The 14,737-nt window shown below is 37.6% G+C and overlaps 1 protein-coding gene across 1 annotated transcript in view; it reads left to right on the forward strand.

Moving 5' to 3' along the window:
- Positions 1–11,833, forward strand: part of LOC121867841 — a 94,371-nt gene extending 82,538 nt beyond the window's left edge. Inside the window, exons 4-7 of the mRNA XM_042367959.1 lie at positions 2,205–2,415; positions 4,465–4,609; positions 10,140–10,279; positions 11,199–11,833. Of these exons, the coding sequence (XP_042223893.1) occupies positions 2,205–2,415; positions 4,465–4,609; positions 10,140–10,279; positions 11,199–11,482 (780 nt within the window). The 3' untranslated portion in view covers positions 11,483–11,833. The remainder of the gene's footprint in view (positions 1–2,204; positions 2,416–4,464; positions 4,610–10,139; positions 10,280–11,198) is intronic.
- The last annotated feature ends 2,904 nt before the right edge of the window (positions 11,834–14,737 follow it).

Below are 14,737 nucleotides of genomic sequence, written 5' to 3' on the forward strand. Positions count from 1 at the left end.
ATTGTTTGTTGTTTATGATGGTGATGGTAATTGTTGTTGTTTATGATGGTGATGGTAATTGTTGTTGTTTATGATGGTGATGGTAATTGTTGTTGTTTATGATGGTGATGGTAATTGTTGTTGTTTATGATGGTGATGGTAATTGTTGTTGTTTATTTTGTTCATTATGGTGATGATAATTGTTGTTGTTGTTGTTGTTGCCATTGTTTTCCTATAGTTATGAGAAACAAAAACAAATGCATTCTATCCAGTTCACTAGATCAGTTTTTTACAGCACAGTATATAGTGAAATTTAAGATCTTTCTATTATACGGTTTAGTCACCAAACTTTAGTGTATTTTATTGATGTAATAGTCGTGGTATTTTAACCTGGGGAATAAGTAGATCTTACACTAGACCACAACTGATTGAGTTCAAGGATTATTCTGGTTCTGGCTATACTGATTGTTGTGTTTTCCTGCATCAAGACGCTTATAGCTGCCAGGGTTTACAAGCAACGAGTAATTCTTAACTGTTATGTGAAACAGCTAAAGATAATATTCCCGAGAGAATTTTCATCAACAGTGTAAGTGTGAGGTTGAAGAGAAAGAATTTGTGTAGTGTTTAATTGCATGGAAAAGCTGGTTTAGGTATTTACGTGTTTATGTGATGTGAAAAGTGTTATGCTTTTTGCGGATTTAGTTCACTATTCTAAAATAGACAAATAAGACATCGTTTTTTCTTTGTTCATGGGGAGTATTATCAACGTATATCTATTACTTATAAACATGAGAAACTCTTAAAAATAATGTATATGTATGCGTCATAGTGTCGGGTCTTTAATTTTCAACTATAAATTTTTTACAGGACTAGAAAGCGCTAATTTTCACCAGCAAGGTGTTGAATCATTGCTAAGTGAATCCTCCCCGCTATTAAGATTATTTATTGGATTAGTTCACCCACTTTGTCCCCTCTCGGCTACAAATTATTGATGATATTAGTGGGTCAACATCATGCAACACGAGACTCACTACAAAACTCCACTCTTGAGTGTAAATTACTGAATATTTCATTGACATTGAGGTGTGAAGCAATAAAGTCGGTGATTTAGTAGGAGGAATCAAATAAAGTTATTTACACATAAAAATACAGTCTATGCTTAATTTTTTTACGATATTAACTTATTAATTAAAATTGACTGTAATAAAATAATAATGATGTAATTTGAGTTAGGTGATTCGATTACTAGAATTAAATAGCATCGTTCACTGAAAGGCCTTCCAGTGAACGGTGCTAAATAACACAACTAAAATCTTCAAGCACAAAACACAAGCTCGAAACTATATACTGTTACGCCGTCTCTTAATTTACTTAAATATCCAGGTTCTAGGCGTAACCAAACAAAAAGTGAAGTAAATTAAAAGAGAATAAAAATAAGTAAAGTAAACCTTTAAGAATTTAATTGATTAAATATTAACACAATAAAGAGCCTTGTAGGCCGTCACAACAAATTGATTCACCATCGAAACTTTTAAGACACAAGTGATACTAAACATCGAAACATCAAAAGAATAAAAATAAAGCATTGAATTACGTTAACACTGCATAAACATATAAAAACTATCACTGAAATTAACTAACGCGAAACAACACTGAATTACTTGAATACAACTAAGCAAATACTGATGAACACAAACAGAGACATAAATAGGTACTCACATAGATATACCACATTGGTGGCGACAGGAACAACACAAATAAATTAAGAATAAGTAACAAATGACACTCAAAGGATGTGTACTGTATGACAAGAGGACTGAACTAACTCAAGTCAGTTGGTGGGTCCTATATATAAGGTCGGCTCCCGCCATGCGACCCGCCGGTGGGTCGTTTAACGATGCAGATGGTCGTTAGAGAACAACGAATGATGGTTACAATACAAAATAAAGAAATAAGATGGGCTTGAACAAATAATGACAGTTAAAACCTTAACAGCACAGGGTAAGGTGACTAGAATATATAATAGTAAATTTAACATCATTACAGGAATAATATGGAACATGGGAGCATGTTATATATAAAAAAATAGAAAAAATACGACACGGTCGTAACAATACTTCCTTTAGTTATAAAAAATAAATCATATATCAGGCGAAGGTATACATAGAAACACCTGTGAGTTTTTTTTTTCATCTACATAACTAATACACATGTTCTGGTTACAGGTGTCATGGGTACGTCGTCGAGATTATCACCTGTTGACAGTTGGACGACAGGTGTACTCATCAGACGCACGAGTCGGAGTGAAGGTGTCGCCTGATGGGTGTGACTGGATGTTGACGGTGCGGTGGGTGGCCTCTCACGATGCTGGCCAGTACGAGTGTCAGGTGTCATCCCACCCTCCCCAGGCCCTCATGGTCAACCTGCATGTTGTTGGTAGGTCTTGGTTGGTCTTGTGTGTGTGTGTGTGTGTGTGTACTCTCTCGCTCTCTCTTTATTTTGTCCTCCGTTCCATCACTGTCTTATACTTTACCTCCGTCTCTCTCTCTCTCTCTCTCCTTGGTGACTTCGGGACTACACTATACCACCAATAATTCCTTTCCCGTGTCAACAATTGGACAGCAGTCAAGATTTACTAACTTGAAGTTCGTTTGCTAATCCACAATTCATTGCAAATATGCACAGTCAACGGGGAGGAGGTGAGTAATAAATCACACACACGCTGCTGCCAACTTGAATTATCACGCGTGTCTTCCGCCCCTATTACAAATTGGGGGATCACCTGAAGATTAAGCCCCCATATTATTTCATCTGATGATTAAACACCCTAAAGCTAACCTAACTTAATCTAACCTAACCTAACCTATTTCAACCTAATCTAACCTAACCTAACCTATTTCAACCTAATCTAACCTAACCTAATCTATTTCAACCTAATCTAACCTAACCTAACCTATTTCAACCTAATATAACCTAACCTAACCTATTTCAACCTAATCTAACCTAACCTAACCTATTTCAACCTAATCTAACCTAACCTAACCCTCACCTAACTTAACCTAATCCAACGATAAACTTACATAACCTAATCAATTCGGTTTTTAATCCTCGGAGTTAAATTAAATCTGGGGTGTCTAATCTTCAGATGGCCACTCATATCATCCACCCACGTTATAAACACAGTTACCGAATGACGTGTAATCATCTTAAACATTAATAACTACAGGTGGTCATTAGTCTCTGTAACACCTGGATAATTAAGCTTAATGACTCAGGTAGAATTTATGTGATTAGTTAGTTTTGAAAGGTAGATTTATCGATGTTTTCAGGATATTTTATGGATGTTTTCAGGATATTTTAAGGGTGTTTTCAGGATATTTTAAGGATGTTTTCAGGATATTTTAAGGGTGTTTTCAGGATATTTTAAGGGGGTTTTCAGGATATTTTATGGATTTTGATATTTTATGGATATTTTATGGATATTTTATGGATATTTTAGCAAAGTTTTCAGAATATTTTATGAATGTAGGATATTTACGGATGTTTTCAGGATAATTCAAAGTTACTGAAATCGATGCCTGATTGTATTAGCTTCAGAAGAGAGTATAGAGGAATATTTGACTATTTATTCGAAATTACAGTCTTTTTTACGTTATTTACCAACTATTGTTATTGTTTGTTAATTTTGTTTTCGGAGATACAAAGCCAAAAGTTTATATATATCAACTGTTAAAAATAATTCCAATAATTCATCTGTTTTTGTTTGTTTTATGTATTATAAATATTGTTAATCTACGTATTACTATTTAAATTACCCTGTTATTAATGTTTTTTCTTCAGTTATTTGCACTATAAATTACCATAAATCACACTATAATTTATTCTTGTTGGTAATTGAGGTAACTATTTTTGGAGCTTTTTATCAACGTTGGAATGGACTTAATATCTCATTTAGTATTAGAGTGATTTATAGCCGGTTTGGTTAGGTGAGGTGAGGTGAGGTGAGGTGAGGTGAGGTGACGTGAGGTTAAGCTAGGTTAAGTTAGGTTAGGTTAGGTTGGTGGTAAAGGTGCTGGTGTGGCAACAAGCTAGAGTTAATTAATGTTAAAAAAAACATGAGTTAATGAGTCAATAATAAAAGTGAAGGCTAGGTTAGGTTAGGTTAGGATAGGTGGTATATGTGTGTCTGTGATACACACACACACACACACACACACAAGCTCGCGCACATTATCCCACGTCTTCTAGTCACCAACATTAACCCATGATTATAACCCTTTGACCTATAACCACCACAGCAACCCATGACTACTAACTGTCACTACAACCCACCACTAACCCAAGATCAATAACAACCCTTGACTACAACCCACCAATAACCCACGATCTATAACCACCACCACAGGCCATAACTGCAAACCATCACCACCACAACCCACCACTAAACCTACAACCACCCACATCACTGTTCTCTCACCCACACAGAGGCCCATGCTGAGATCGTCGGAGGAGGAGAGCGGTACATTCACCATGGATCTTCCCTTATCCTCGTGTGTCTCCTTAAGAGCGCCACAGAGCCACCCGTGTATGTGTTCTGGTACCGTGGTGACAGAATGATCAACTATGACAAGTGAGTTATTTGTGGGGGTGTTGGGAGGGTGTGTGGGGGTGTTGGGAGGGTGTGGGGGTGTTGGGAGGGTGTGGGGGTGTGGGAGGCTGTGGGGGTGTTGGGAGGGTGTGGGAGTGTTGGGAGGGTGTGGGGGTGTTGGGAGTGTGTTGGGGTGTTGGGAGGGTGGGAAGGGTAAGCAGGAAAGGATGATGGTGAAGGTGTGTGTTGTGGGGGTGTGGGGAAAGGATGATGTGAAGGGTGTGTTGTGAGGGGTGGGGAGGGTGTGGGGGGTGTTGGGGTGTTGGGAGGGTGTGGGAGGAGTAGCAGGAAAGGATGATGGTGAAGGGTGTTGTGAGGGTGTGGGAGGGTGTGTGGGTGTTGGGAGTGTTGGGAGGGGTATGGGAGGGTAAGCAGGATAGGATGATGGTGAAGGTGTGTGTTGTGAGGGTGTGGGGGTGTGGGGAAAGGATGATGATGAAGGGGTGTGTTGTGAGGGTGTGGGAGGGTGTGGGAGGGTGTGGGAGTGTTGGGAGGGTGTGGGAGGGTAAGCAGGAAAGGATGATGGTGAAAGGGTGTGTTGGGAGGGTGTGGGAGGATATGGGTGAGGGATGAGAGTGGGAGGGCGTGGGCGTTGGAGGAAAGTGTGGAGGTGTGGGAATTTGTGGGTGACAAATGTACAGTAAGTGTGGGGTTCGAGGATATAGGAGAGAATGTAAGTACCGACGTGTGTGTGTGTGTGTGTGTGTGTGACATGATTAAACTATATGAGGTGTGGTGTACGTGGGTGTGTGTATGATATAGTGGAAGGCGTGTAGGTGTGATAATGAGTGTGTTAATACATCGTGTGTGTTTCTGTGTGTCTGTGTAGATGCGAATTGTATAACCAAAAAAATATAGACGATATGAAGTAAGTATAAATATAAATAAAAACAAGATAAAGACAATGAAAGAAAAACGAATAAAAACAAAGTGAATTAAAGACAAAAGGAAGAAATATATCCTCTCTATGTGGTTCAAGGTTGCGTGTGTGTGTGTAGATCATTTTAATGGTCATCTTGTTAGGAAGGCTACCAGGACCACCAAGACTCGAACCACCACGCGACCATAACTCAAACTCGATTTTACCCTCAAAAAAAAAAAAACACTAAAATTATTAATAATGACGAAAATAAAATAATTGTAATGAAGTTAAAATAGTGAAGTATTTTATGACCTCTGAGGAATAATTTAAGATAATTATTTTTAATAGTGTCTCTTAAGAATGATTTATTTCCCGATTAAAAAGATTTATTGTCATCATATATGTTTTATCTACCGCTATTTCCCCCAGTCATCAATAAGTCACTAAAAATTCTCCATGCCACAATATATTCCTGAAGGAGGCGCAGCAGCAGTGTCATTAACGTCACCATAAAGCCTTTATGTTGTGCAGGAATCTATATGTATATTATGTCCTTGAGATGAAAGGTTTTTGAAATTTCCTCCTATTATGTCAATATTATACTCTAGTGGTTTATCTCTTGGCAAACGATCCTGATAGTGTATCCACCTAGGGGTCTTAAAACACACACACACACACACACACACACACACACACACACACACAAAACACACACACAACACACACGAGGTATATGAACGGAATCCCCAGATTTTCTTCTTTATCTGAAAAAAAAAACACTATGTACCGGCGTATAAATTTATATACACCTGACACACGGACACACGCGACGAGCCGAGCAGAGGGAGATAAAAGTTGAACTAACAGGAAGATTCAGGGTTTTTCTACACACTTGAAAAAACATCATCCAGTTATAAATTCATACACAACGGCAGGCCTGGAGCAGATAATGGGAGAGCTTATTGAATGCAATCGGTAAGGTCGGGGCGGCGGTGCCATATTGATAACACCATACCATAAACCTTCGTCCGAATCCCTGCCTTTGTCGCTGGGTCTGGACGCGCAAATATTCAGCGAAAATGTCATCCTGTGAGGTTGTAAATTGTTCCAAATGTCGAGAGGAACTCATGGTTATAGCTTCCACAGGTGAAAATCATAATATGAATTTAAGGTACAGGTATTTACGAGTTATGCAAGTAAAATATATAAGAAATCCTTCCTTTAGCTTTTCTTCTCTAAGTTTTCTTGCTTATTAGTCTGCCATAATCTTTTCCTCGTCTTAGATTCCTCCCCATTCCATACATTCTTCTTCATACACCAGTTACTTTGCTAATTGATGATACCTTGTAAGTGGCATTCCAATACAGACCTAATGGCTAGACGTATTTACCACACACACACAGGTGACCAAATTACCACATATAAATTGACAATAAGACCATTTTTATCACAAACACACGATCTGACCGGCCACCAACCTCCCCTTGCGTGTTGGCTGTGTCGTGCTGCAGCGCCTTTTAGTCAAGAATCCTTCCAAATTTACGACACTCTCTCATGGTATTGAACGATCAACGGAAGAAGAAAAAGAACAAAGACTTTACAGTGTTTGTCAGCTCTAAGAAAGAACCGAGGACGAATTATTAGCCTAGAATACACTCATAAATTCAATTACATTTAAGGTGTATTATACGCAGTTTGTGAGAGCTGGTATGTTCACAGGCATAATAGGTTTGGTTAGGTTAGGTTAGGTACGAGTTGGTGCGAGTGAAAGGTTATAGGGAAAATTATAGTGTGTGTGTGTGTGTGTGTGTGTGTGTGTGTGTGTGTGTGTGTGCATAATTAAAGACTACCTAGGAACACAACACGGGGACATTCTAAAAATAAAAGTGTTGTGTGTTTTAAACCATTACAAAGCGACAACAAACGTACCACAATTGTTAATATGTGTTAGTCACGCGAGATAGATAATTTTATAGACAACAAAACACAAATAATCATGAAAATAATAATATGTAGTGTATAAAAACTTACATCATAATAAATATTTAATCCAATTCAATATAAATTTCATAACGTAATCAATAATAAAAAATTTACGTAAAATAAATTGACCTTCACAAACACTTATATACGTGAATATCTCTAAATACTTATAATTACGATTATTTTACACTTAATTTACTTATATTTATAATAAATTACTATTAAAATTACATGAGAAAAGATTACCAAGGAGTAATCATTAATAACTACTGTAACTGCTGGTTCAGTAGTTACTTACGGTAAGCAGCCAGCCTGATGACGTCATGTGTTCACCTCGCACAAATTAGGTCCGTCAGTGTTTAGATATCACTATTCATATCACTTAATACAATCACAATATGATTAATTATGTAAAGTCATAATTTATAATATTATTAATAGCATTTAATTAAATTTGCAGAGAACGAGATAAGTTCACAGCGAGTGGGAGGGTGACACACGAGCAACGTTTTATTTTCACTGTTTAAACTATTTTCTAAGTTTTCTATTCGTTTTAGTTTATCTCAATAGTTGCTTCAGAGTTTTATCTATCACACAATAACACTAAAATTGCTTCCACAGTAATTAATACAGGTAAATTCACTAAAATTGTTAACAGCCACAGACACACGTGTACAGGTAACAATCAGTGTTTCCTCTGACCGTCGGTAGCTTTGGCGTCTTGGCGGGTGTAACGCTTTCGTGATTTCATAAATTAGTTTTGAATAATTTTTAAATTATTCATAATATAGAACAAAAACAAAATAAACGTAAACATTTTCATTTAAGAATACCTGCAATTTTTTTTGGGACAATCTAGTGTTTAATGTTACGTAAAGAAACAATATCCCTCCCTCCCCAAACCCATACATCTTTCGAAAGTATTTTTATCCTGAGAACCAAAGATAAATTAGTCTCTCCCACAACACATTCACGAGTCAAACACACATTTATCTCTTATTTGGTTGTCCCGTAAGGTTACGGATTGTCAAACACGTTGTACATCAACCTTGATGAAAATATTTATGTAGTTAATGGACGCAACATACGTGGGAGATGTAGCTCTTAATAATTAATACTATAGTTAATAGTTACTGTCTCGTATGTGAACTAAAACCCTGCAGCTGTGTTGTTCAAATATTAATCTATTACAACAACCTCAAAATAACATAGGCGTAGATTAATATAATTCATAACTATTACAGTACTCCTTTACTGTAAGAAAATCTACAACAAATATGAACGAGAAATTGAAGAAGAGTAAAATATGGGAAACCTTATCATTAAAATACAATCAAACCAGACATCCGCCATTACCTAACACGATACATTGCCTTACCTTACCTTACCTTACCTTACCTTACCTTAATTAACAAGACTTTACCTTACCTTACCTTACCTTACCTTACCTTACCTTACCATAATTAACAAGACTTTGCCTTACCTTACCTTACCTTACCTTACCTTAATTAACAAGACTTTACCTTACCTTACCTTACCTTACCTTACCTTACCTTACCTTACCTTACCTTAATTAACAAGACCTTACCTTACCTTACCTTACCTTACCTTACCTTACCTTACCTTACAAGACTTTACCTTACCTTACCTTACCTTACCTTACCAAGACCTTACCTTACCTTACCTTACCTTGACTTTACCTTACCTTACCTTACCTTACCTTACCTTAATTAACAAGACTTTACCTTACCTTACCTTACCTTACCTTACCTTACCCTTAATTAACAAGACCTTACCTTACCTTACCTTACCATAATTAACAAGACTTTACCTTACCTTACCTTACCTTACCTTACCTTACCTTACCTTAATTAACAAGACCTTACCTTACCTTACCTTACCATAATTAACAAGACTTTACCTTACCTTACCTTACCTTACCTTAATTAACAAGACTTCACCTTACCTTACCTTACCTTACCTTAATTAACAAGACTTTACCTTACCTTACCTTACCTTACCTTACCTTACCTTACCTTAATTAACAAGACCTTACCTTACCTTACCTTACCTTACCTTACCTTACCTTAATTAACAAGACCTACAGGTGATATAAGCCTTGACCAGAATATTTCCCCTAAGCCCCTGAGCATTAAACTAGATTGGTATCCTGTACATTGCTTGAGGGAGACGAATATACACACACACGCTAGGGAGATGTGAAGGAAGTTTTACCTGTTGTGTTGAGGCATAAATGGGAATTGGAAAAGGAAATGTAATAAATAAATAATATAAAAATTATTGTGAAAGTTTATGAAAGTTGAGAGAGAAATTAAAGAGTGGTGATAATGGTATTTTGTAATAGAGGTGTTCAAAGGTGTTCTTGTGGTGTTCAGTGATGGTTTTCTTTGTAATGGTGGCATATCACACTACCATAGTCTAACACAACACCACACTACCACTCTACCATACACTCACACCAACCACAACACCACACGACAACTATCAGTCTACCATAACAACACAACCACTACACCACCACTATCAAAACACCATTCCACCATACTGACACACTACTATACCACCTACCACACCACCCTACCACAGTACCACCCTACCACAGTACAAAGCATCCCACTAATGACAGGTTATATTGTGTCTTAACAGGGAACGCGGGGTGACAGTGGATAACTCCCGGAAGTCCTCCAAACTGTACGTGTCTTCAGTGTCCCGGCGAGATGAAGGGAATTATACGTGTGTACCGTCTAATGCTGCCCCAGCCTCTGTAGTTGTCACCGTTATCCAGAGTGAGTAGGGTAGCCTTTCTCTCTCTCTCTCTCTCTCTCTCTCTCTCTCTCTCTCTCTGTTGTCACCGTTATCCACAGTGAGTTGGGTAGCCTCTCTCTCTCTCTCTCTCTCTCTCTCTCTCTCTCTCTCTCTCTCTCTCTCTCTCTCTCTCTCTCTCTCTCTCTCTCTCTCTCTCTCTCTCTCTCTGTTCTCAGTTTATTATTTTCATCAGGAGTAAGTGTCTATCTGTCTCTCTCTGTCCCTTTACCTGTCAGTCTCCTGTCTCGCCTCTCGGGTGATTACTGTCACCAGGTGTGTGTGTGTGTGTGGTGGGGTATGGGTCGGTGGGGGGGGTGTGGGGGGAGGGTGGGTGTCTGTCTGTCTGTTTGTCTGTCTGTCTGTCTGTCTGTCTTTGGTGTATCATGTGTCTTTAAGGCTTAATATTAGCTCGTCTGTCTGTCTGTTTCTGTCTATCTATGTCTACCTTACCTGTTCTTTGTCTCCCTCTAGGCTTAATATTTACATTAGCTGGTATGAGTGTCCGTCTGTCTGTCTGTCTGTGTCTGTCTGGGAGTGTCATGGTAGCAGCGCCGTGAAAGACACTGCTGTCCACATGAATGAAGGTATTGTCAACCCCAGACGGTTGTATCATACTGTCTCTGTCTCTCGCTTTTGTTCCTCCTTGCCTTTGAGATAATCCTTTGTCGTCTCTCTCTCTCTCTCACTCTCTCTCTCTCTCTCTCTCTCTCTCTCTCTCACTCTCTCTCTCTCTCTCTCTCTCTCACTTTGAAAACTTAGAAAATTTTATTATTATTATTATTATTAGTGTTGTTGTTGTTGCTGCTGTTGTTGTTGTTGTTGTTGTTGTTTTAGGTGAAACTTCTTGACGAAATTCAAAAATTAATTCATGTTTTTTTTTTCTTTTTTTAATACTCACAGAAGAAAACCCGGCCGGCCTCCAACAGGAAACTAAGGCGGAAAAGGAAACATCATCCGCCTCATCACCTTCATCATCATCCTCCTCTTCATCATCATCATCATCATCATCATCATCATCATCATCATCATCATCATCAGCAGCAGCAGCATCCTCGTCGGTATCATCTTCAAACAGCAGCAGTGGGGCCATGATGGTGGGGAGAACAGCCACACCCTCGCTCTTCCTCTTGCCGTGCTCCCTTCCCACTCTGCTGCCTCTCTTGACGCGCCATTTCTTCAGATGATGTGTGAACCCGGCACCAACAGGGAGATAGGTAGTTAGATACTCCACCAACCATTAAACTCAGTACTGTTGCCAAAAAAAAATGAAATTACTCTTGGGATAAAGGTACTGGATTCATTTTTAAACCGTTGCAGAGTTTAGAGGAGATCAAACGAGTCATTCTTATGTGAAATGTTGATTTTGAACTCACTCGTGTGATAGTGACGTCATATCCTCCCTTACCAAGAAAACATCAACTTGTTTTAATTATTCAAGCATTAATACCATGTATATGTGTATAGACGAAGGAGAGGTATACATGACTCAATATATCCATGGTTAATGTATAAATTAATAAATAAATACAAATATACTTCCTTGTGTACAGTGGAATGTTTCAAGTATTTACGTTTTTCTTTTGTTTTTGTTTATGTTTTCCATGTTATTGTTGGACCATGTGCCCGCCCCCCAACGCTATTCTTATTCTTCTTTAAGCGATATATCCATGAGGGTGATTCTAACGTTTTGATTGGTTCTCAGAGCGTGACGTCATATATTTACATCAATGCTATTCCACCAATGCTAGCTCGTGTTTCTCAACCAAACTTAACCTATCCTAATATAACTTAAACTAACTTAATTTAAACTAACATGATTGAAGTTAAATTGACTTTCATTCAACCTAAAATAACTTAAACATAACCTTAACTCTGTCTAATTTTATCTAAGCTAACTAAAATAAACTTAAGATAACGTGAAGTAAACTAACTTAATTTAACATGATCGACGATAACGTAACTTATACCAACTCAATCTAACCTAACCTAACTTATACCAACTTAAATCTAACCTAACCTAACTTAAACCAACTTAATCTAACCTAATCTAACTTCACCCAAGAAATAAGTTTATCATCAAGTCAACATAACTTATCAGGTAACATCACGTTCTGGGAGTCAATCACCTGCCTAATTAAATCACCTGTGGGATTTTATAGCTTAAGGGGGAAAAAAATTAACTCCCTTTGATACCGAGGCCCTTAAACACCCCCTAAGATGCTTTTAAGACCTACAAGAACCCTTTCAGATTCTCAAAGACTCTCACAGTACCCTTAGGATTAATTTATTTTTGATGATAAGGAAACAAAATCGATTTATGGTCGTCTGTGAAAAATTTTGCCCCAAGTTTTCACGAATTAGTTTTTTGTTGGAATTTTAATGAGTTATAAATTAATTCCCAAATATTCGTAAGTTTTAATTTCTCCTCTAACCAGATATGAAATTATAACTAAATAGCTCACATAACCTAGAAAATAAATATATATATATCAAGTCAGAAAATGTTGTCAAAATTAACTCTGAGACTCTACCATACTTTAGATGTTTGACCTTATCATCAATGGTAATAAATCCGGATGTACTGGATGTGTCTTACGAGAACCATAATAACTGAGGTGTTAATGGCAGCGTCTCTATCCTAAACAACTATGTGTTCCTAACTATGTATATATATACCACTATTATCCATGCATCAAAGTGTCATAGAGGAGTGTTTTGTGTATACCTTCCCACTCCTTCCCACTCCCACTCCCTTTCCCTCTCCCCGTCTCTCCCACTCCCCCACATCTCCTTACCTATCATGAGGATAATGTACATAGACCAGTGTCCATCATGGTAGCCCCTGTGTCTGGCTCTGGTTATATCATGTTGAAATGCTCGTGAAGAAAAAGTGATATGTATTATACAGAAGTAAGTGTGTATAGAGATACGTGGTTGTGTGTGTGTATGTGTGTATGTGTGTGTGCGTGTGTGTGTATGTGTGTGTGTGTGTGTGTATGTGTGTGTATGTGTGTACTCGGACATTTGCACACATACAAAAATTCATCAACACACACACATACATACATACACACACACGTAAACTTAAACACACACACACATACATACACACAAACACACACACACTCACACACACACACACACACACACACACACACACACACACACACACACACAAACAAACAAAGTGAAAGGATTATTCTCCTTTCTTATTTTGATTACTTCTTGATTACTTAAGATATACTGTAGAACTATGGTTATGCCGGGTATAAATGGCTTGACTCACTTTTAAGTAATATGACTCACTTATAAATGGTCTGACTCACTGATAAGTAACCTGACTCACTTATAAATGACCTAACTGACTCATAAATTACCTAACTTACTTATAATTACTCTAACTCACTCATAATTGACCTAAGTGTAATGACTCCATCTTAAATGGCTCGGCTTGCCCATAAATGACCTGCCTTAGACCTGACCTACAATGGCCTGACTCGTGTAAATGACTCATTTGTCTATTCATTGTGTGACTCATTCATGAATCCTAAGAGTCACTTATAAAATGACCTGACTTATAAATGACTGACTGACACTGACTTATGACTAATTACAGTGTCTTATGACTAAATGACAGTGAATCATGACTGACAGTGACTCGTGACTAATTGACCGTGACTCATGACTAAGTGTCAGTGATTCATGACTAATTAAGAGTGACTGGTGACTAAAGAACAATAACTTATGACTAAATATCAATAACTTATGACTAAACAACAGTAAATCATGACTAACTAACACTGACTCCTGACTAAATAGCAGTGACTTATAAAACACTCAAGACCACAACAAACATTTACCTGGATGTGAATTATTAATGTTGTGTTCGTCGTTCATATACCACACAAGATGGCTGTCAACCAGAATGTAAACAAACAGTGCGAGTGTATCAAGGGATCGCGAATGTAAGAACGATAAACTACAAAAAAAAAACAGAGAATCATATCTGTAGAAATTGTGTGATAGTTTTAAAGTGGAGAAATGTGCGAAAGAGTTCAGATTTGTAATGAATATATAGTGAAATATACCCTTTAGTGTATGATTCAGTATATTCGGGTGTATTGCTTTAATTTGGAGAAAGACTGAGTGTACAGGAAGAGAATATTATTTATACTTTGATGTGATGTTCGGTAAAATGTCTTAATTACTACAAAAAATATATATAAAAACAACTGTGGGAGATTCTTTTACACTGAAAAGCTGAAAGTATTTTGTTGTCGGTTAGTAGACAGTTATTGCAATAAAGATGTCTGATTGGCCACAACTAGCATCGTTTTCTTGACCTTTTCTCGTGTTTAAGTGGAAAATTAAGAGTTGGAGTAATACAGTACAATATTTCAAGGCAAAGCTACACACACACACACACACACACACACACA

This window comes from Homarus americanus, unplaced genomic scaffold (assembly GCF_018991925.1).
Source record: "Homarus americanus isolate GMGI-L3 unplaced genomic scaffold, GMGI_Hamer_2.0 scaffold37049, whole genome shotgun sequence".
In the NCBI taxonomy this organism is placed as follows: Eukaryota; Metazoa; Arthropoda; class Malacostraca; order Decapoda; family Nephropidae; genus Homarus; species Homarus americanus.